This window comes from Cervus canadensis, chromosome 5, assembly GCF_019320065.1.
Source record: "Cervus canadensis isolate Bull #8, Minnesota chromosome 5, ASM1932006v1, whole genome shotgun sequence".
In the NCBI taxonomy this organism is placed as follows: Eukaryota; Metazoa; Chordata; class Mammalia; order Artiodactyla; family Cervidae; genus Cervus; species Cervus canadensis.
The window spans coordinates 41,541,947-41,565,263 of record NC_057390.1 but is presented as its reverse complement, the minus strand read 5'-3'; the positions used below and the strand labels follow the sequence as shown (position 1 = coordinate 41,565,263).

Genomic DNA, 23,317 nt, shown 5'->3' with positions numbered 1-23,317 from the left:
TACACACCATTATATATAAATCATACATATATATTTCCACAACACACATTTGCTCATTTATATACCTTCTCTATATATGGACTTTTATGGATGGATGGGAAAAATATTTAAATTTGAAAAGCTCGGTTCCGGAAAGAATCGGACTCACTATTGTTACCTGAAGGGGCTTTTATTTTTTTTTTTTATTTTTCAAAGGCCTTCCAGTTGTACTTTTTTCTTCCCTCTCCTCACCTTCCCTCCAAACATTCTCCTCCACGTCCGGCTCCCCCCACCCCTCCCCTGCAATGATATTCTTTTGGTCGCTCTAAGGCTAGTTGAACAAGATTTAAAAAAAAAAAAAAAAAGACAGTAGTGGAAAAGAGATGCTGACCTGCTCTGAAGAACTCGTGAAAAGGGGGAAATGGTATAACGCACACGCTACAGAGCTTTACTGCAAGTGAATCTTCCTGCTTCTTAAACAGGATTTGAGTCCCCCCCCCCCCAACCCCCACCAAACTGGAGGGAAACAATAACAGCAAACCACGTTTACACAAACTCGGTCCAGCCCACATTTCTCCCACTGTTGAGCATCAAAACCTCCTTTTCTTCCTCAGAGGGGCCCGAAGCTTCGCCGAGCAAGGCAAACCAGTTATTTTCTAATGGGTTTGAAACTTTACTAAGAAAACACAGGAATAAACAGCCGCTGGCCGGCGCGGCTGGGAGATGGGTGCGCGCCTGCGAGCGGGGGGCCCTCGCTTAAGACAATAAAGCACCCCGCCCAGGAGGTGCATTTACGAAAGCGACGTCCCTCAGACTAAGGAGGGGGAAGAGAAGACACGAGGGTTCGTGGAGCCGCTTGGAGGAGAGGGAAAGAAGGCTCCTCGCTTGGCAGACCCACACTTGTACACGTCCACCTGCAGCTCGCAGTCTCGCGGGCCGCGGCCACCCGTACCCCCCGCTGCACCCTCCGCGCCTCCCTTGGACCTGAGTCCATTTTCTTCTCCCCCCTGCCCTTCCGGATTTGGAATCGCAGCGCGGTCTCTCGGCGGCGGCGTCGGCTGAGGCTACAGGGTGGCGCAGGCAGGCGGGGAGACTGGGAGGCGGGAGGCGCCGGGGGACTTTGCAGGCACGTTTCTGAATAAACTTTCCAATCGCAGGGGGTGCTGTTGCTGTACATTTTACGTAAAACAAAGTATCCCACGCCAGAGTGAAGCCCGCTTTTTGACAGCAGCAGCGCGCGCGCGCGCGCGCGTGTGTGTGCATTAAAGAGACAGGGGTTTATTTCCAACAGGTCTTCCCTAATTTCCCGGGAACGTCTGCAGAAAGGCCAGACCTGGGCTGCGGGCTCCGGCGGGTGCGGCTCCGCCCGGGGCGCCCAGGGAGCGTGGCGCTGACCCGGGGCGGTCACCCCACCACTGTGGCCTCCCCGCTGCTCCCGCGAGCCAGTCGCTCTTTCTTCATTCCCCATTTTCTTTCCCTGGGTAACAGCACTGGACTAGTTGTGCTCTTCCCGTAAGAAACATTTTCTTGCCGTTCCTCGGTGCTTTAGCAGTAGCTCTGGAGTGGGAGGGGGTGTGTCTTTCTCTGGGACCCAGCTTAGGGACCTCCCGCGGCGCCGGGAGCCCGTTCCCAGGGACTGGCACTCCCCGGGCTTTGTCCTCTGGCCGGCGGCGGCCCCGTGAGGTGGACGCCTCTGCGCCTCCCTCGCCCTGGGTCCGGGCACTCCACTCCTGGGGCCGGAACGTTCCCTGAGTCCCGCTCCCTGTTCTTTCTTCCTCCGCGACCGTTGAGAGCCTGACTCCTTGCTCCCAGTGGCATTCAGACCCGATCGTTTGGGCGTTCAGATCCCCGGCCCCCCAGCTCGGCCTGGGGGGCGCCCTCCCCGCCAGCCGGCCCGGGGCCTGCACCTCCTCTCTCGCCCTTGCCCTTTCTCTCTCTCTCTCCTGACCGCCCCGGCTCCCGGAGGCCCCCGCGCTGCCTTTCCGGACCCGCAAGCCTCCAAACTTGAGCTGGACTCTGCTTGGCCGGGCGCTCCTTCCCGCCTCCCCTCGCCCGCGGCGTAGCTGTAACTTGGAGGCTCAGCTCCCAACTTCGGGTGATTTTTCTTGGCTATCCTCTCCTCGAGCAAAGTTTCCCGAGCGCAGCCGCGGGCTCTGGGCTTTCGGCCCCCGGCGTCCGCACACGAGGCGCGAGCTCCGCGGCGGCGGCGAAGGGAAGTGGGTGTGCGCACGCAGGAGGGTGTCCGGGAGCAACTCTACCTGGCTTCCCTCCGCCCGCGCTTCCCCGGCCCCTGCAGCCTCCAGACACTCTTGTTTTTTTTTTTTTTTTTTTTATTTAAAATAATCTTTCATTTTAGGGTCCGCGTGCCGGGGTTGGGGGGAGCAGGGCGCACGTCTGGCTCTCCCCCTCCCCCGCCGCCCCTTCCCTCTCTCCCCGCCAAGCCGCTGCCTCGGCACTCGCTGCGGCCACTGGTGAGCCCGAGGCCCCAGCGCCCCCTCCCCTCCGCCCGCCCCTCCCACGGGGGCCGCGTCTGGCGTCTGCGGAGCCCCCAGCCCGGCACCTCCCCCGCCCCGCACTGGCCATTGGCTTGTCCTGGTCTCTTTTTCATGTCCAGCCCCTGATGTGTGTCCATTGGTGTGAGCTTCCCCTTCCCTCCTCCCCTTCTCTCCTGCTCGCCCTGCCCATGTTTTGTGTGTCTCTGTCCATCCAGACTCCTGACGTTCAAGTTCGCAGGGACGTCACGTCCGCACTTGAACTTGCAGCTCAGGGGGGCTTTTGCCATTTTTTTCATCTCTCTCTCTCTCTCTCCCCCTCTATCTCTCCTCTCTCTCTCTCTCTTTTTTTTTTTTTGGTTAAAAAAAAAAAAAAGCCATGACGGCTCTCCCACAATTCATCTTCCCTGCGCCATCTTTGTATTATTTCTAATTTATTTTGGATGTCAAAAGGCACTGATGAAGATATTTTCTCTGGAGTCTCCTTCTTTCTAACCCGGCTCTCCCGATGTGAACCGAGCCGTCGTCCGCCCGCCGCCGCCGCCGCCGCCTCCCGCCCGCCCCGCAGCCCACCATGTCTCGCCGCAAGCAAGGCAAACCCCAGCACTTAAGCAAACGGGAATTCTCGCGTAAGTAACCCAATAATAGTAATAATAATTATTAATAATCACGAGAGCGCGCAGGACGAGAAGCAAGAGAAAGGGGGAGAGAGGGGTGTGTGTATGCATTAAAAAAATTTTTTTTCCACGAGAAAAACCTCCGAGAGTCGGGATAAAAGAGATTAAAGGGGGGGGGGGGAACCAACCTCATCCCATCCCGAGTCGTAGCCGTATGTACACTTTTGGGATAGCACGAATCTTTTAATTTTATTTAATTTTTACAAAAATTTGACTCCTCCTCTTTCCTGCTTTCCTCTGCTTTATTTCGCTTTTCGGAAAGGAATGCAATGATTTCGCCTCCAGTTTTGCAAAATAATGAACAATGCTGTGGATGCTAACAACTCTCCTGCAAACCTAAGGGAGGGAACTGGAGGGGAAAAGGGGGTTACTTCCACTTACCGTAGGAAGAAAAACGGGGGGTGGGGAGCCCAAGTTAAAAAAAAAAAAAAAAACAATTCCCGGGGAGAAAAGAGGTGAGACTGGCCCTTGGACACCAGCGCGCTCACGGTCAAGTGTGCACTGGGAGGAAAGTAGTCATCTCCACAATAGTGAGAAAGTGGGATTGTGGGAGGGGGCCCCGGACGCTCTTGAGTCCGCCGAGTCTGGAGAGGGGCCGCGGCGGCCGGGAGAGCTTGGGCGGCCGGGAAGGACCGGAGCCGCGGCCGGCGCTGCAGCCTTTTGTTCCGGCCCGAGGTGGGTGTTTGCCCCGTTGCCTTTTGTGCCGGCTCCTCGCGCTTGCCCTCCCGCGCCGCCGCCGCCGAAGGGCAGGAGCGAGGGCCGGGGGCCAGTCGAAGAGGGAGGGAGGGCGCTGTGGCTGCTGCCGCCCGGGTTGCCGCTGCCCGCCCCTCCCGGCCGAACCTCAGCGGCGGCGAAAATAGGTGAAAAATAAAATAAAATACATAAAATAAAACAAGGCAACGTTTTCTTTTTGCCCCCAGACAGACGGCAAACGCTCCGCCAGCCGTTTTCAGCAACGCTCTCCTCTTTGACTCCCCCTCCGCCACCACCGCCCCCCCCCCGCTACAAAAATCTCACAATCTCTAATAGAGGGGAAAAATACAATTACCCCCTTCACCAAAACCTCTTTAGTTGCAAACTTAGAGCGCCGGCGGCACAGAGAGGGAGCGAGGAACTCCCTCCTCTTACTATTTTTTGGAAGATTTTCAAAAAAAGTGGAAGTGGATTTTGATTGGGAAAAATCTCGTGTCTGAATGTTTACAAGCACCGCGTGTGCGGGAGCCTCCTGCCAACAAACAGACAGAGGACCGAGCGCGGCGCGGCAGGCCGGGAGCGGGCGGCGGCTGCGGCCGGGCCTCGCCGGGGCCTCGCCCGGCCTCGCCGCGCCCCCGCCCCGCCCGGGATCGCCCACCCGGCGCCCGCCGCCCGCCCGCTGGCCCAGCGGCAGGCGGTGCAGCGACTCAGCGCCAGAGGGTCCAGGGTCCTCTCTGGCCCCCTAGTACAATGCTCAGACCTCCTCTTGGCCAGCCCCACTGCGAAATCGGCTGGGGAGAAACTCGTCTTTGCAAAGCATTTTTATTTTGCAAAGCAACCCTAAAAGCGAGTCCTGTCCGTCCCCTACCCGCGACGCCTCTTGCCCCCAGCTCGGGGCGGCGAGGAGATCACCACGTGCCTTCCCTGCCCCCCTTCCACAGGGACAAGCCTATAGCCCCCAGCTCCCGAGCTCGGCCAAGCAAGGTGGGGGTGGGGGTGGGGGGTGAGGGGTGGGTGGTAGGCGGTAGGGGAGTAGTTGCTTTTGGGGAGTATTCGACTCCGGGACTCCACGCATCCCTCCCTTGAATTCCTGCTCTCTACCTCGGGCCTGGCTCGGTCTGGGGGCCCTTCTGAGTCTGTATAAGGGAGGTGGGGTGGTTAAGTGGGTGGCTGTCTCCAGGCTAACAGAATGCGCCTGGAAAGGCAGGCGGTGGGCGCTTAGGAAAGTTTGGCTGCAAGGGAAAGAAAGGCATGAGAGAGCCCACTTCCCTCCCCCATCTCATATATGACCCTTATTTTAGTTTTTGCTGCAATTTTAAAGGACCACCCCATATCCAGTTCTGTATTTCTTAAAGGTGTGTGTGTGGGGTGCGCATAGGGAATTGAATTTTTCACTGGGCCCTGGAACTTGTCACACACTTCGAAAGCTCCCCCGCCCGGGCACGTTGCGGGGCCCTCCCTCTCCCCACCCCCGCGCATCCCTCCCTCACCGCTCTCCCCCGCCCCCACTCCCCCGGCCGCGCCGGATGCGGAGCAGACGCGGCGCGCGGCGGTGTGAAGTTACAGCCCGGCCAGGTACCGGCGGGAAGGAAGGGCAGTGTTCGCAGCACTCGGGAAAGCCGGGCCCTTCTTCGGAAGGATGCACTGGGGGCTCAAAGGACGGACTGTGGCTTGCAGTCCAGGCTGCTCCCCCGTCCCCCACTCTCTCGGGGCCCATCCCGAGACTCCAGGCTGGGTGGGTTAGCCCCTTGGAATCCCCGAGTCTCAGGGCGGGTTTTGGGTTAAGGGGCCAGTTTAAAGTGGGTGCGGTGGTCGCTCCTTTCTAATTTTCTGGGTGCGCAGAGGGGGCGGGAGCCATTCTCGTCTTCAGGACCCCTTTCCCTCCCCCCTGCCCCCATCCCCCGCTTCTAGGGCTGAATGAGCCGTTCGGTCGCTAGGAGGCAGAACAAGATCAAGAAAGCTCAGCGAACTTGAACCTGTACCAGGGCCTCCCCCACCCCCCTCTGCATTTCTCGACCCGGAGGGAAGAGCTTTGCGAGGATGGGGGTGGGGGAAACGGACGGTTAGGCAGAATTCCCTTTCTCTCCCCCCCCCCCCCCCACCCCATCACCCCTTCTGTCTTTGTTCTTCGTTTTGACTTTAAAAATGCTTCTGGCCAGGGCTGCGGAGAAGCGCCCGGGCGCGCGGCCGACTCCCCAGTGCACCGGGAGTGGAGCGGGGTGCAGTTTTCGTTCTTTCGGGCAGGCGTTTTTGGTTGGGAGGAAAGGGGAGTGCGCGCTCTACGGCTTTGGGGCAAGGCCGAAGGCGGGATCCGGCAAGTTTGCACTTAGTCTCCAGGTTCACTTCTCCCAGCCCCTCATCCCCGTGCAAAGCGCGGACCTAGGCAGCCGCGGCAGGCTTGCCGGGCGCCTCTGCAGCCCCGCCCCCCCCCCCCCCCCCGCCAGCTCCCCCGCCTCCTGCAGCTCTCGCCTCCGAGCCCGAAATCACAACAATAGTAATAGTTATCATCATAATGATGCGGGCAAACGGCGTCATTAATAATGAATAACCGCAGCCGCCGCCGCGCTGTGCACACCGGTGCCGGGGATTGCGGGAGAAACGTATTTGCAGAGATCCCTCAAAGTAAAAAGTGTGAGCCAGTGGACACAGAATGAGTTTCAGGACCCGCGCCTGAGGTGTGTGTGCGGTGATCCCCAGACAGCGCCAGGTTAACCTGCCGAGTTTTCCAAGCCTCACTTCCCGTGTCTCCACCTGGTGGGCCTGGGGAACCGTCGTCAGCCCGCGGCCGGGCAGGACGGGCGTGGAGGCAGCAGTCGGGGCCCGGGGCTGCCCGCCGCCTCCCGCCCCCAGCCCCCGACTCCCGGCTCCGGGCCCCGCGGCCGTCGCTGCACGTGTTCGCAGCGAGCGCGGCCGGAGCTTGCGGACCGCACGCTACTCGCTTTGTGCCCGAGTCCCGGCGCCCAACTTCACTTTCCGCGCAGCCCACCCCCGCCGGGCCCCCTGCCCCGGCCCTGTCGCCCCTGCCTTCGCTTTTGGTTTTTTGCTTTTTCTCTCCGCATTTCAGTCTCGATGTGCTTCCTTACTCCGTTAAGACAATCAAAGGGAAGGACTTGGAAAGCAAACTTGAAGACAGAGCGCCTTTCCCCCTCCCCCTCCCCAGCAGCCCTTGTTTCCCTTGCTCCTTCCCTACATTTCTTATAAGGCTTTTTTTTTTTTTTTTTAAATTTATTCCTTTGCAACTGCTGAGAGAGGAAAGAGATCCCAGTTCAGCGGCTGGGGCATTGAGACGTTTCAGTCAGTCTTGCTGTTTGAACGCAGAAGGATTTTATTTTGTATTTTTCCCCTTGTAGAGAATTCGCGGCTAATTATTATGATTATTTGCCCACTCCCTTCCACTTCAATCCTGGACTCCCTGCTTTGTAGCCAGCGCTTAGGCCGGAGCTTAGAAACGCCGGTTTTGTGGGGGTGAAGGAGGATGGAATTGAATTGAGGGAGGGGGTAAAATGGCTGAGGTTAGGAATGTTTTTAGGGAAAGGGGAATTTGCATTAAAATACAGAGAAATTATCAGAGCCCAGAAAGGAAATGTTGATTGCCACTGAGAAAAGATGTCAATGCAAATCAGTAGATTACACCAAGAGAATTGTATTTTCATATTTTCTTTGTGCCCCACTTCGTCTGATTTTTAATAATGTAGCAGCAACGATAAGAACACATTTTGGTATTTCTCTGAACATCACCAGCCAAATGTTTAGCAGAGAGCCTGATGTTAAAGGTATTTCATACATTAGGATATAATTCTTGTTAATTAGCAATAATTTACGTTAAGAGCATAGAAAATGTTGAGGTTATAGGTTTTATATCTGTACATTTGATCATCTTGTTATTTTCAAGAACTTTGCCTCCTATAAAATTAATTAGGTGAAATGTGGAGGTGTAATCAGCAACCTCTGAATTACCACTTCATTTCCTGGTTTTGATTGTAAATCAGTTCAGTCACTACATTTAGAAGACTTTAACCAAGTCTGTTTTGTACCGCGTTACCTTTAACTATTTGATACCTAGGAGAATATCTTCTTTTGCTCCCAAATAATATTTCCATTTTCAGAAATGTGTGTCAGGGCTTGGGGATAAAGAACAAATCCTAACGATGGAGTTTAAAAAAAATTTTTTTTTTTTTTGGCCAAGGTTCTATGTACTACTAACTTTTAAAAAATGAGGTATTTCCCCTCAGTCTTTCTTCAGTCTGTAAACCTCTGAACTTGTAGTTAATGCTGAACAACAACCAAAAAAGCCACTTTTGTTAATGTGTACTTAAAATCCTTAATTCAAATAGGAGGTATCTTGGTGAATAACTTCCTTATTCAGTTCCTCCCTTGTCACAATGAAAGCAAGCAGGGGAAAGATGACATAGACGCATAATGCAAAAGCACTTCTGTTTGTCTCCTTTTATTTGGAAAGTATGCATGTGTATCTATCTTTCGGTCAGTATGTTGGGCAAAGAATTGTAAGTGCTTACTTTTCTGTCTTTATTAGTAGGACTATAACCTTCATATTCCTGTGGTGACCTTATGTTAAATTAGGAGGAGTACCAGAGGCTAGAAATTATGACATGTCCTAGTTGAGCACAGGTGCAGCTAGACAGGGCTCTCTCAATATTATTTCACCCAGCACATCTGGGAGTTACTCCAGATCTTCCCCCTCAGTATTCAGCCTGGGTAGGGTTGAAATAAATTTAACCTGAGTTCACTGGATTTTTGCACTTTATCAAAATCTGTTCCAATATTCTACACTCAAATTAAAATCTATTTTTTGATTCTCTGTGGCTTTAAGTTCATTAAATGTGAAATTGGCAGCTTGCTAAAGAAGGTCAGACTGATTAACTGTTTAAGACTTGTACATTTTCTGCTTCAGTTTTATTAACTGGCAGCATCCTAGATGTATTTTGTGTTTTGTAAATTTTTTTTTTTGGTGATGGAGTAAGCGTAAGGTTTCAGGAGCAGAGACTTACTCTCATTTCCCCTTTGGAAGTTTAAAAAATGATAGAAGCTGTTCAAATACATGCTTGAGTATTTTGGTGCAAAGTTTTTTTTTTTTTTTTTTAAAGAAACAGGAATGAAAGACATATCTACCTTGTTATACCATCCACTGATGGTCATGTGTGCAGAAATAGTCCCATAATGAAGCATTTTGGAGCTCATTCAGAAAATTAGTCAACTTTGACAACATTAGGCAAAGTATTTCAAGTCTTAAGAAAGGACTTCTCAGCCTTGATCTGAAATGTGGCATTTGCTTGACCATTCTGATTTTTATGTGATGGGGGCCACCAAGTGCAAACATGTTTAGAATATTTTAGGCATTCCTTTCTTCAGAATGAAAAAATGACTAATTGGCTTATTTTCTTAAGTACTCAAAAGTATCCCATTTAGCTAATGTGTCTGAGAAGAATTGCCAGTGAATTTGGTATTTGTTTGATTTTGTGGCACTGCTGAGAGTGAGATCAGAAAGGTTTTTGGCAGTGTGGGTTACACTGCGTTATGATTATTTAGATTCGTTTCACAGGTGAATGCAGTCTTTTTCTTATTACAGCAGTGTAAATATGGCACGTTTTCTGTGTGATGTAGTAGCTTTCTAATTTAGGAAGCCATGTCTCTGTATATTTTGAGTGTATATGTTCACACACAAAGAGGGTGTGTGTGTGTGTTTATTCACCTCTCCTTTTATTCTTGGGCACAATAGACAACTTACTGTGCAGGAAAAAAGAAAGAAATTTGGTTTCAATCCATGTTTTTGCCAGTTCTTTGGGGGTGGTTATTACTGAAGCTTACGTTATGTTTCTGTGCTAACTATTTATTTAAATAACAGTCACATTCTTTCTAAACTCACAAACTGGACACTGGTGTGTGTGTGTGTGTGTGTTATGTATATATGTGTGTGTAGTAGTAATCCATGGAAGTATGCAAGTCAGGCAGTTTTCTTTATATGATGGTTTGCCTCTATGATAAATTTGCTTTCTTGTTGTCAGTTTCCACACCCGTGTATGTTTCAGGTGCTCACATGTTTTTCTGAGAATTAAATGGAGGAGCCTAGAAACCCTTTACATAATGTGCTGGGGTGGGATGGGGTTGAGAATGTATTTCCCCCTTTCCTCTCCTTTCTGGCCCTCTAATAATTGTGCTTTTGTTTCTTCAACCACAGCCGAGCCTCTTGAAGCCATTCTTACAGATGATGAACCGGACCACGGACCTTTGGGAGCCCCAGAAGGGGACCACGACCTCCTCACGTGTGGGCAGTGCCAGATGAACTTCCCGTTGGGGGACATTCTCATTTTTATCGAGCACAAACGGAAACAATGCAATGGCAGCCTCTGCTTAGAAAAAGCTGTGGATAAGCCACCTTCCCCTTCACCAATCGAGATGAAAAAAGCATCCAATCCCGTGGAGGTTGGCATCCAGGTCACGCCAGAGGATGACGATTGTTTATCAACGTCATCTAGAGGAATTTGCCCCAAACAGGAACACATAGCAGGTAAATGAGAAGCAAGGAGAAAAGCTGTTTGCATGTTTTCTTTTCATTTTCAGAGGCACTGTAGCCACGCATAAGGAGTGGTGAAGTGCTTTCTGTGTTTCTCCATGTGACTGTCCATGACAGCCCTGTAACGTTAAAGTAATCATTCCTATGGCTTATGTCCAGAACACACAAAAATAAATATTTTCTACTTCACTTGAGTCAGATGTAGGCAGGATAGGTTACACACACCTGATATCCTCTCTTTGCATCTACTGATTCTGAATTTCTTTCCTTTTCTCTCCCCTTCTCATTTTGAATTGTCGAGCCTTACTACACCTAGCCCAGTTTCCAAGGCCCATCTCCAGCCCTGGTGATAAGTCAGAGGCAGAGGGGCTGTATGGGCGTTTGTAGTTCGGCCAGTGACATGTTTGGGTCAGAATACCTGATCAGGCCTCCCCAGGGGTGCAGTTTGTTCTCGAGGCTTCCGTAACGTTGGGTGGGCTGGAGGGGCATTTTGGAGGGACTGGAAAGAGTTAACTGAGCTTCGGGGCTAGCCTTGGATCCATATTGGCTGTCAGCCCGTATGGGGCTGTAATTAAACACAGCCCCGTGGTGGGATGACACCGTGACCTTGACTTTAAGATGCCATTTTCGACTGGCCAGGCCAGAGTAGAGAGGGCAGTTGCTGAAGCGCACAGACATGCTTACTCGAAAAGTTTAAGGGCATGTTGGAAATTTCAAAAGGTTGGTTTGACAGGAACGGCTGCTCCCTGCAGCCTGCCTCCTCAGCTAAATGATAAATGCTTCTTTGTGCTCTCCCTTGTCTCTGATGTGGTTTTGACAGATGTATCTTGATTTTGTTTGTGGTTTACACAACCACATGTCACCCTTACAAATGTCCAGTCCAGACTTCACTGTTTCTGCTGTAACACAATGTTAAAATTCTCTTGGAAAAATACATACACACATTCAACAGCCCTGCTTCCTCTGGTTAATTTTAGCAGAAAGGTAACTAGAGGTATGGGTTTCTCAGCAGTGCAAGGGAAAGGAATTAACCTCTAACAGAGGGACTTAAATCCCTACTCTGAATGATGATCAACAACATTGTATAGTGACCCTTAAAACATTTAAAAAAATGAAACAACAGTGATTTAATGTACAAGATGAAGTGAATGCGGATTCTGTAGTGACAAAACCGGCATGTCCAAATCACTTTCCTCTATTTCCCTTGCCCCTGCCCCCCAAAAGCAGAAGGTTTGTTTAGATTTAGGAAGGGTAGTGCATAGAATCAGTTGATGCCCTGGAGCTTGTCCCTCCGACTGAGTTTGACCAGAGGGTTGAACTGTAGTGGGTCAGTGGTCCAGAGGGGATTAAATGTTGTATCATTTCTCCTCCCCTCTCTGGAATTTGCTCATTAAAATCAAATGTGGCATTTTCTTTCTTTTTTAACGCTTCCTGCAATAGCACCCAGATACTTTACCTTTAGTAAAAGGAGAAAGCTGCTGCCAGGGAAGCTGCGTTTACAAACTGTTTTCTTGAATCCATCCCATGTAGCTTATATGCCATGCAGATTACAATTTGATCTGTCCCCCCAGCCCCCCAGTAGGATATGGTGGTGACCATTTCCATGTGCTGTCTTGTGACTGGAAGGAAAATGAACAGAAGTGTAAGGCATGATTAATGAAGCTAGAGCAAGCGGAAGGAGATTTGGTCTTCGGAGATCCAAAGCCTTTCTAAATCGCCAAATATGGAGTAACACTTGCGTGATGTAACATCGTATTTACATATCGAGCTGCTCGTTTAAAAAGACAAAACACAGTGTCTGTCAAGCAAGAATTAAAACCACACTTCTTACTGAGGTCCCAAGTAGGTTATTCAGTCTCCGATTAACCAGCTTGAAAATTCTGTGCCTCTGTACTTAGAGGAGAAATCTAAAAGCTGGTGGGGGGAGGCCCTATAGTGAAGGCTTTCCACTGTCACAGTTGTAAATCTACATAGGGAAAGAAGAGATTTTCCTGAACTCTCTGATTGTCATAAAGATTCTTTTTTTTTTTTTTTTAAAGATGTAGTACTGTAAGAGAGCTCAAAGAAGGACCCCCTCCACATAAAAAAGCACATTTAAGATATGTTTTATAGGGCTAATGCTAAGCAATTTCGCTGAGATGAAAAGCTACCTAAGCTATCTAAGATATTCAATGGGTGCACCAGTGCTGCGACCCAGGTGAGGTAAACCTTTCATGCACGAATAATTACAAAGTCTTGATTCCTTTCATTGTGTTTAATCACCTGTTCCCACCCTGGAATTGGCTGAACATAAATAGCGTGGTCACATCTCAAGGCGAGATGTCAGTAACTAGAATCACGACTTCTCATAATTCACGGTAATGAATTAAGAGTTTCCTATGGTGAAATTAACATTCTGCCATTGCACGTAAATTAAGATGCCCTGGCTCTCAGGTGCCTCTGAAGTGAAGTTCTGGAAGACGGCTGTGTACTCGCAGCCCATTTCTCTCAAGCACATCTTCACGGTTCCAAGTCTGCTTTTCTTTTTATGGTGAGGAAGGAAACAATAAGAGTAATCATTCAGTAGATATTTGAATTGTGTCACACACAAAAAAGAGAAGCAATGCTCTGTATTAGGAAAGAGATATATTGATGAATCTCTAGAAGAATATATTTGGCAACTGTATAAAAGGTAGTTATTTAAATGTGCTGTGCAGGAAAGGCTTTATTAAAGTGGTGTAAGTTGGATATGAGCTTACTGTGTGTTTTCTGCCGTCTTTTAGTCAGGAAGCTGGAATCAAACAGCGACAGATCTTCTTCCTGAGATAAATAAAGCTTAGAATTTGGGCTTTCACACAGGAGGCTGAGTGGAGTTCTTTAAATCTTCAGTAAGATGCCATGCGTTTGGCTGTACATAGGCCTCTCAAAGCTGAGTATTTTTTAGTGAGGATAATTCTTACCAGGTTGAATGTACACATATATGTTGTTCAGGTTGTTTTTTTTTCATTTTATTCAAATATTCAAAATATTGTAGGATTACGATCCACTGAGACCCCTGAAGTCGTGTTGGTTTAACTGGCAACCAGCAGGTTGTAATCTGCAGGGCCCAGTTCTTCAGTGCGTGTGTCAAATATCCACAATTGGGTATCAGCAGTCTTTGACTGGCAGTCAGGGCTTTTAATTGGGGTTTTGTTTTGTTTCCTAGTCTCATGTCTTATGAGGGGGGCAAGTATTCATTGAAGATTAGTGACTGTGGAACTGCTGTTCCCTTATAGAAAAGGCCAAAAAATATTATCCTACAGTGTCAGCTTTGAGGTTTTGGCTTATTGCACATAGAAATCTTTAAATTAGGATTGAGCTGTCATAAAGTTAGCTTTTTGAGAGAGTGGCAGAAAATATGATGAGTCCTGTGAACTGTCAAGCAGTCTGTTGCTGTCTAACATTTTTTCTCTTTAAAATCAAGAACGTAGGCATTGATATCAGGGTATTTAAAAATTATTTGCCTGGAAAATACACCTCATACCTAGGTAATAATATGTAAGGCAGAAGCTCTGTGGAAGAAAAAGTACCAATTTAATCCAGAAATATATAAGCATGTTACTTAAAGGTAAATCAAGTATAACATACTCATGCTTTTTAGAATTTAAAAACTCAACTTGCCTTTTCTTTTTGTACCCATTTGAATTCTTTCCTATCTCAGACTGAACTGGAGGATGTACTTTATGATATAATTGTAAAGAAGGCTATAAATTATAGTATCCTATTATAACCTATTTTTCATTTCTCTTTATTTGTGTGATTCTGAATAAAAATCACTGACTTCTGAAGTGAATTTTTAGTGTGACAGCTACAAAAAATGACAAGCAAACAAAAAAATCCCCAGTATACTGGTGAACATTTTATTTAACCTTCACACCCAGAGAATAAAGAATATTGTTTCTTAATAAATACCTAGGATTTTCACTGGGAGCCCGTGTTTGCGAGGCCATTACCCAAAGCCTCATGTTCGTGAGACTGGGAGTCCTATATACAAGATGTATTTGTAAATAAGACAGAGAAAGGTTGTGAACTGGCAGCTTGGATGTTTTGTCAAAGTACAATGTCAGAGAAACTCTTTCTAAGACAAATTGTAAATAGAACTGTCACAGCGATTGCATGATTGAGCCGCAGAAGTGTCTTGCAATTGTTGGCATTGTCAGAGGACTTTTGAAAGCTTAATTAAACACAGTGGCCCGCATGGCTGCTAAATTTACTTGGGCAAGCCAAAAAGAAAAAAAATCTAAAATGTGGAAGATCCCAAAGATCCCAAAGTTCTTGTGACGTTACCCTTTTGGTGACACAGAAAAGATGCATTGTGCGTTTTCCTAGTTGTCTTTTATAAATACTAGTTTTGAGAACAGGGCCACGTGATATGAAGATCATCCTGTGTGTGATGTGGAGATTGTGTTAGTTTTTCTGTCTCCTGCTGTTACAGACAGTTAATGTAAAAATGGCCTTTTATTGGAAACACAAATATGTATTCACTTCAAGAACAGGAGCAGGGGGGAGGTTTCCCTCCCATTCTCCGTGTTTATTCTGTGAAGGCTTAAAAAAAAAAACAGTGCTGTAATTTCTCAAATCACCCCATTCCTAGTTTTGTTGCAAGTTGTGCCTTTTACTTTTAAAGGATCTGAAATCTATTTTGCACACCTTCCTCCTGGTGTATGTGGCATTTAATTGTGGAGCTGCTCATGAGTTGGAAAATGCAACTGGGTATAGACACGTGCAGGTAGAGTTAGAACAGAGTTAGAACAGCAAACCTCAGGGAAGAGGTGAGTTGGATGCATATTAATGGCACATTGTACAATCCTGGAAAATCATTATTTTCACACTGCTGTCTCAGCTTGGCTAATGTGGGGGACTGAATTGGAATATATAACAGATGTGCAAAACCTAAGCAGGCATTTTTCAGAATTTTGTGATTTCTTAGCGAAAGTGTTTCAAAAAGAAGAATAGGTGAGTGGTGGCCTTGCATACTAGTCAGTGAGAAAGGAGGAAAGTTTTGGCTTTCGTTTGGGAGAAAATGTGAAATTTAACTGAAGTAGCACAGTTAGGGCGATGCACCAAGATTGCGTCACTCGTTGTTAATTTAATCTACTCTGGTTGGTCTGTTCACACCCTTTATTGCACAAAGAAATCATTTGACAAAATTTACCCCAAGCCCAAGTCTGTTTTTACATACAGTAGTACCAGCTTTGTGCAATAAAAGGCACTTAGCATCAAATCGGACCCAGCCTGGCACCTTGCCACTTTTTTAGCAAGAGATTTAATCACCAAGGATCTTTAGTACCTTTCTGCTTGTTCAGATTTCATTTGGGTCATGGTTATGTCAGCAGTGTTATTATTACAAGGATTAAAAAAAAAAATTTAAACTTAGGGTCCATTTTTAACACTATCTCAAATCAAGCAGGTTTTTATTTTATGTGTCAATTTGGAAGACATTAATAAATTCATAAAGTATATTCAGACTATATAATTTAATGGATAATGACTAGTATTTTCATTTGTAATACCAATGGGAGATTGGCCATTGTCTCTCTCCCCTCTCTGTTGTCTCCTCCTACCCAGGTAAATAAGAGTTCTTAAAATGCTTTTCCCCTTTCCTTCCAGGGGATAGAACTCTGGCCAATATCAGTAAATTTACCTTTGTAATTTGTCGTGTAGGTTTTACAAAAATGACCTAATTAATTTGAGCATGGACCATATTACTGCTACTAGAGTATCATTTTGTGTCACAAACTTAATTTCTAGGAAATGTAACCTGGCGAATAAGAATGCTTTAGCTCTCCACATGTGCTCCTAGGAACCAAAGGCAGATTTAAAATAATAATAAAAAAAAATGCCAGCATTATGAAAGCCAGTATGCTTGATGCCAAACTCAATTTGAAGCCAGTAAACATCAGACTGGATTTCTAATCAGTTTTAGAATGTAACGTATTCCATATTGGGTTCACTGGAATTTGTCTCTCTGCTTTTTACTGGCCAGCTGCACTCCCTATGCATTTTTAAAACATTTCAGCAATGGCTTTTGCTGTTCTTAGCAGGGTTAGTAACTTAGGGTCTGTTTCTGAGCTCATTCGTCATTCTGCGATGGCATCGCGTTAGGTTGGCAAGGGAAGGATTTGAGGCTTGGGGGGTGGTGAGGTCACTTCTGACCCCAGCAGGGAATAGGTGAGCTTCATTTGCCTTTACAATAGGCGCACAGCTACTGCACCTTGGAAGATCTCTCAGGTGCCGCTCAGATGGGCGCATGTAAATGCCCTGTCAGTTGCGGAGCCGGAATATTAATGCTTCTTCCACCAGCGCACCATAATAAAGCTGTACACAGCAAGCTTAATATGCAGCCAGTCTGGGGAATTGTGTAAACTTAGATAGCCCAGTGTGAAAGACAGCGATGTAAAAATGCTGTCTCTGCCACAGTTTCCATTCTTGTTCTCCTTTGATCTAGAGCAAAATGAAAACATCATCCTTGCCTCCTCTTGGAGTTGTCTCCCCGACTCTGCCACCTCCCAATCCCCCACCCGAATTTCTTTGCATGTGCTGGTATGGAGAAAAGCGACATAATTTGTTTCATATGGTTAATTACAGGCGTTTGAATATTTAAAATTTTAAATAGCCACAGTTCCAGCTTTTCCTGTTAAAAGTATGTGATTTGAACAAAGGGAGTACAGTGTAAATATTTGTGGTGATTTGCAACACCCCTCTTTCCCCATTAAACACACGCACACACATGCACACATGCACACGTGCTTATACATTCAGTTTAAATCTAGCTCTGACTTAAAGGACTTCTGTACTTTCATTTGTACTTTTTTTTTTTTTTTAAACCAACTCTCAACTGGAACTCCATTAAAATATTTTACCATTATTTTTAAGTCCACTGTTGCTTGAGGTTTTAAAGAGGATTTTTATAATGTGTTCATTTAACAGAATCAACAGCTGTCAGAGCCAGTTGTGGGAAATCCACAAAACGTACAAAGAAAAATACACACGTTTCCTGAAACAAAACACTTGGAAAAATAAGCTGCCAAGAACTGGAGAATGAGGAGTTTGCAGACAGGGCACCAGAGTGTTTCACCTCTCCATTCACCTTGGAGACTGATGTGAGCCGGTCTGATGCAATGCCGCTGGAAGGCTTACCTGCACAGGTTACTGCTCTGAGCTAGAGCCCTGCTAGGGGCTAGGCCAGGCCACAGCTCGCTCTCTCTCTCTGCCTTCCTTTTTTCTTTTTGATCTCTTTAGATAGATAAAAGACCAAGTTCTTGCAGCTCTAGACAACAAATTATAGCCACTAAAGTTGAGATGATCAGGTTTAAACTTCCTGTAAAAGAGGCAAGAAGACGGTGTGCACACCCTTTTCCACTTTTCCAGATAGGGTTGGCAGCGTGTTTATTCCCAGTGGGGACCTGGAGCAGGCCTATTGATGAAGGGGATACCCGGGGACCTGTGGTCACTCACAATGAGTTTCTGTTTGTATCTTCGCTGTTGTTAGCATGGGTGATGAACAATTACACCTACAATTTGATCTCAGTTTTAGATAGAGGTGAATCCACTGGTTAAAAACTCCCATTAAAATGAAGAATGGAATTATTGTGAAATCTGCAGAGGTGCTTTCAGAAAGAACACAGGTGCTATGGTGTTCCTCCCCTTCTCTGCTTTCTAGTTTATTTTGGAACTTTCTTTAAAAAAATGGGGAAACTTCCTGCTAAGCATTGGGGCATTTACATTTATATTCATCAGTTGTTCATTTTCTTGATATGTAATGATGCATAAAGAAGTGCAGAAAAAAAAATCACATCTGTCAGTTTTTAGGAAAATAAAGTATAGCTTGGATTCCTGCCTTAGCTGGAGCATGAGGCACTATGTGCCATATCTGCTTTTTAGGTTTTAAATATGGAGTTTCTCTTTGGGTCACAAAAAATATCTGAAGCATTTCCTTCTACTGACTCAGGGGATACCATGATGTCATGATTTATTTACATTTAGGGGCAACTTGCAATAAGCCATTTACTGCCCATTTTGCCCCCACCCCTATCTTTGAGTTCATAGTTAAAACAATGCCTTAACCAGTGTTAAATTTTAAATCTCATGAGTTTTTCTCTCCTACTCAATCCCATCCTAAGATTTAAAAAACTTATTCTTTTACATTTAAAAGTGAACATTGGCTACTGAAGAGTGATTTAAAGGCTGAGAAAAATTTTAATAATAAATCTTAACCTTCTCATGTTATGTTTTTGTTATGTTAAGGAGAAAAAATCAATAAGGAAAAATTTAATTCTGATAAAGATACTCTTGGATCTTTGAAAACAACTGCTGTCCTTTTAACTAAAACATTTGAGCAGCTTCAAAGACTATGTATTTCTTCTGATCTTGGAGTTGTGTGACTGGTAGCAAGAAAGAAAAAAAAATCTTATTCTACATACAAGTGGATTGCTTAACAAGTCTGCACAGACACGTACTTGTTTGTACAATAGAGATAAAAATTCCTGTATAAAAATAATTCAGCTGCTGACAGCAGGCATTGTTGTTGGACCTGTCTTTTGTGCTTGTCCCAGCTCCAGGCCCCTCCCCCACTATCTGCTTGGGGCAGCTTGCTGCCTGCAGACTCCTGACCAGAAGTTAATTGCTATATATTAAATATATAGGTATTGTATCTAAAGAGGAATATCTCAGGCCTTCCTATATGCATTCCACTCTGCTTTCTGATGGGATTGTGGCACTACCAGCAGGGGGGTGGCGGGCAAACACGCTAATAGGGAAAATGACTTGAAGGCAGTTAGGGGAAATTTGGCCTTCAACTCCCATTTGCTCTGCAGTGTAGCATCGGTTTCTAAACTTTTGTTTTTAATCTAATTCTGATTTACTCTGTCACATCCCATATCAACCCTCATTGAACTCTGCTCATGTAGAGTAACATTAGTGTCAAACAGAATTGGTCAGGACTGCGGACCTGTGGTTCATACAGATGGTCGTGAATGCAGGTCCCATGAAGCTCTTGCCTCCTATTCTTTCTAATAAATGTTAAAATGTGGCGTGTTCCTGAGCAGGGCCCTGGGTTAGAGAGTCGAGGAAATCGGAGATAGTGCCTGAGGGTTTCTCCCTTCTCTCTCCACCTCTTTTCCCACTTCCTTGACATAACCTACATTCCAGGTAAGATCAACTTCAGGAAAGCATCTGCGGCTGGGGGTTGGGGGTGGGGAGGGGGAGAAGGGTGGCAGAGAGAAGCCACTGGAATATTTTCAGTAGGGGTTCAAAGACAATCACCAAAGCAGAGGGCCCTTTGGGTCTAGCTTTGGAGCGGTAAGCACAGGCACGTGGTCCTTTCAAAGCTGTTATTCCCAGTCTTACTTGTCCACCAGCTGAGGGAGGATTCTCAGACTTCTGTGCTTTTCACCTGGATGGAGTGTTTGGGATGGCAGTGGGGGAGGCCTGCAGTGGGAATTCTGTCGCTAGAATTTCTTAAATGTCATGAGGTTAGTTAGAGTGGGAGTCAGCATTCAAGGTGTGAGTTAGATTCTTCTGCGCACTGGTAATTGGGAAGCTTGAAAGTCCAAATTCCCACGATGCTCTCTAATAACTGGGGTGGGGTGGTGGTGGGTGGACACCCTAACTTTCTGAATGTCAGCCGATGTCAGCCTGGCCTGTTCCTCTTGGATTAAATGCTGCCATTGCGAGATGGGGCGGGGGGAACCCCCAGGAAGATAAATACCCAACGACAAGATTTTCACTCCTCAGAAGTAAACCAGATCACGCTCCTCTCTGCCTCTACCCTCTCCTTCCGTGCTCTGTTCCCTTTGGAAGCAGAAACTTCTAAAATGAATGCCACTCCAAGCCGATGAAAAAGCTGTTTTTATACCATAGTGGATGTTTACACAGGAGACTCAACTTGAGGGGAAAAAGGCTTTTTGGGAGGGTGGTGGGACTCCCGTTAATCTGTTTTGTTGGAGGACTGTGCAGTATTGCCTATGAGCAACTCTGGGCTGTTTTTGATAAATTACCATGTTTAGAGATAGGTTTGGCTCTTAAGGGCTTAGTTTTATGAACAAAGTCCGTAACGATGTTTGCAGCCTCCGTTTGTCTCTTAGCCCCTTGGCTTCACTTCTAGCTCAATGTTTAGTTTAAGCTCAGTCTGGAAGATATAACAATTTTGCATTAAAAAAATGAGGAAATCATAGGAAGAAAAACCCTTTGCTTTTTGGATGAATCTTACTGATAATTTGCTAAAGCTCATTTGAATTTTAAGCACTTCTTTAATCTTCAAAGGCTAAATTGCTTTATGAATATGCATGGTGTGGGCAGACTTCAGTTCATTACCTAGTTGTAAATTCTAATGACCATTAGGTCCTTCCAGTAATTGCGAATTGTTTTGCATTTTTGATTGGCCTATTAACATGTACATTCGGTGCACATCAGGCTGGCCTGTCAGCCTGCTGAAGGAGAAAAAAAAGGTGAAAATTGTTTATAGCACCAAGATTCTTAGATTTTCAATCTTGCAAAATTGATGATGTAAAAAAATTAAAGCCGTGTTTTTTCTTCTCAGGATTGAAAGTTCACCAAGAGATTTGACATATTTAATTTACATGATGACTTTGCACTCCTTCATTAATGCAATTTGCATATGAAGCTGTTGTTAATCACTTTTGATCATGTTTTGTGTATTAGCTGCCTCAGTGGCTCTCCTCCTCAGATGCCCCAGTAGAAAGGAGCAAAATGATGCATCTTCTTGCCAAGTTTCCTTTAGTGAATTGAGGAATTAGAAGTCTAACCTTGAGTAATTACATATGTTTTTATCCATTTTCTTTTAATGTTAAGTACAGTTTGTGGAACTGTTGGCTGGAAGTCGTTCTCATTTGGGGAGAAGAATAAAATTTAAGTGTATGATGGAGGCATATCCAGATACTCACAGAAACATGTTTGGCTTGTCCCTCTTCCCCTCCGAAAGTTGTTGGGCAGTTTCACTGTTAGCAGTTTGATGGTGGAGAGACTGTTTCAGTGTATTAAGACATCAGGTGCCTTTGGAAGAGAGACACCTACGAACGACAGACCTTTGTAACAATGCTTTGGGTCTCTGCTTTGAAAAGGTGACTTGCACCTCCATGTCTTGGGTCTGAGTTTGACTAACTTTTCTTTTAGCTCAAGTAAGTTTTCCTGGGGCCTTCTGCTCTCAGCCGTTCTGCTGTGTCCTCCCCTAGTCTCTAAAGTAAATCGTGGTCTCTGGGCTACCCGGTGCCTCTCTCAAGGTACATAAGTGCTCTGGTTGTGAAAACAAGGTGCTAACGAACGGTTTCCGATTTTTGAGAGCCTGTGATTTTGGTGTTTGCCTTTGCTGTTGAATAGCTTGTGCTGTATTATTGATGTTTGTCTTTGGTTTAGGAGTTTATCACTGGTTAACAAGCAGAATCAGAACATTGAAACTGATATTCTGATTAAAAGGAATGTTTAATGAAAGAAAATAAATTGTGATGGAGAATGAACAGTGTGTAAGAAATATAACTACAATTTTAACCTCCGAGGGACCCTCGCACTGCCCTACCGTGACTTCCATCCATACCATGCTAAAAGCATGCTTCAGTTCAAAGTTGTTAATATTCAGCTGGGAAACAGTATCCAGAACACAAATAAATTATTAAGTGCATGAACTTTTTAGGCAGTAAGATGAACTGATGGGGTCCATCTGTGAGATCCAGGGGCTTTTTATTTGTGTGTGTCGAGCGATTCTGCCCTCTCCGACTTCACAGCCTTTGGTCTCCGGCCAACTGCATGCATAATTGATTCCACACGCACTATCATTTTCTTGATGTAATTGCTTTACTAAGATATGATGAAATCTAATGGATAATTTGCTATTGGAAAATAGGCAAAAAAAGGTTCATATTTTTTATTGAGGGGAGGCTAGTAGACAAGGGGGGTATTCAGATGACCCAGTATTTAAGAACACAAAACACAAATCGAAAAGGGCAAAACTAACTTAGGCATTCTGCTTCCTTCTCGTTGGTTGTGGGTAGGAAGGTCTTTGTGGCATATGGAAGCCAGTGTGTAAATCTCTCACTTTCTATCTCATATCACCCCCACCCCCTTCATTCCTCCTCTCTCTGTCTCTCCCCAAAACTGTACAAGAAAGCGATCCTAACAAGGTAGAAAGTAAACAATTTAGTCATCACAAGCCTTATTATTCAGTCTATCCAGGAGTTTTGCCATGTCGGTTTATTTAACTTCCAGGAATGTAAACACTGACACAGCCCTAGAAGCAACAAGAAAGATTACAGTATTAGAGTTAAAAACCCTGAGCATGGAGTAGCCGTGCTTTATACTCAGCTATAATAACACTTTACATCGAAATGTAATGGTAAGTCAAAACGGACTGGAAACTTCTGCTTATATGGAGTACAAATTTCATTCTAATAGATTGGCATCATCTAGCGTACCCAGAGTAGATTGTTATATAATGGAGAGACTGTATAAATGTCAAGTACACGAATAATTCTACAGGAAGTAAATGAAAAGCATTAGAATTTCTTAAATCACCATTAAATTTTGTTGGTGGGACAGTCTTGTTAGCTCCCTCAAAATCATGTGTGGCTTTGCATACATCTTTTAAAATTGTATTTTCAGGGAATTTGTGGACATCGAAACGTTGTTTTAATCCAAACCAGTTCATGCATTAAACCTACCTTTAAAAAAGTGTACTGGTTTTCAAAGTCCTTAAAGGGAGTGGAGAGGTAGAAAGCATGTAAAGCGAATCCATCTCACTGTGGCAAACTGTTTTTCAAGTAAAGTCATAATAATGAACAACACATGATCTGAAATTTGATCAGCAAACATACACTTATGCCAAGGAATTTTCTTTCTTTTTTCCTTTCTTCTTTTTTTTGCCACTCACATACCAAGGGTCTGTAAATCAGTAAACCAGGCAGAGAGTAACTGTT

The 23,317-nt window shown here is 45.7% G+C and overlaps 1 protein-coding gene across 6 annotated transcripts in view; it reads left to right on the top strand.

Annotated features, from left to right (window-relative positions):
- The first annotated feature begins 2,514 nt into the window (after positions 1-2,514).
- The window catches only part of BCL11A (BAF chromatin remodeling complex subunit BCL11A), a 100,171-nt gene continuing 79,368 nt past the window's right edge, over positions 2,515-23,317 (top strand). The window contains exons 1-2 of one of the 6 annotated variants that reach the window (XM_043468627.1): positions 2,515-3,100; positions 10,038-10,367. In XM_043468627.1, the coding sequence (XP_043324562.1) occupies positions 3,046-3,100; positions 10,038-10,367 (385 nt within the window). In that variant the 5' untranslated portion in view covers positions 2,515-3,045. Of the gene's footprint in view, positions 3,101-5,321; positions 5,417-10,037; positions 10,368-23,317 lie in introns of those variants that run through there. The other 5 variants (XM_043468628.1, XM_043468626.1, XM_043468629.1 and 2 more) reach the window with 5 other exon arrangements.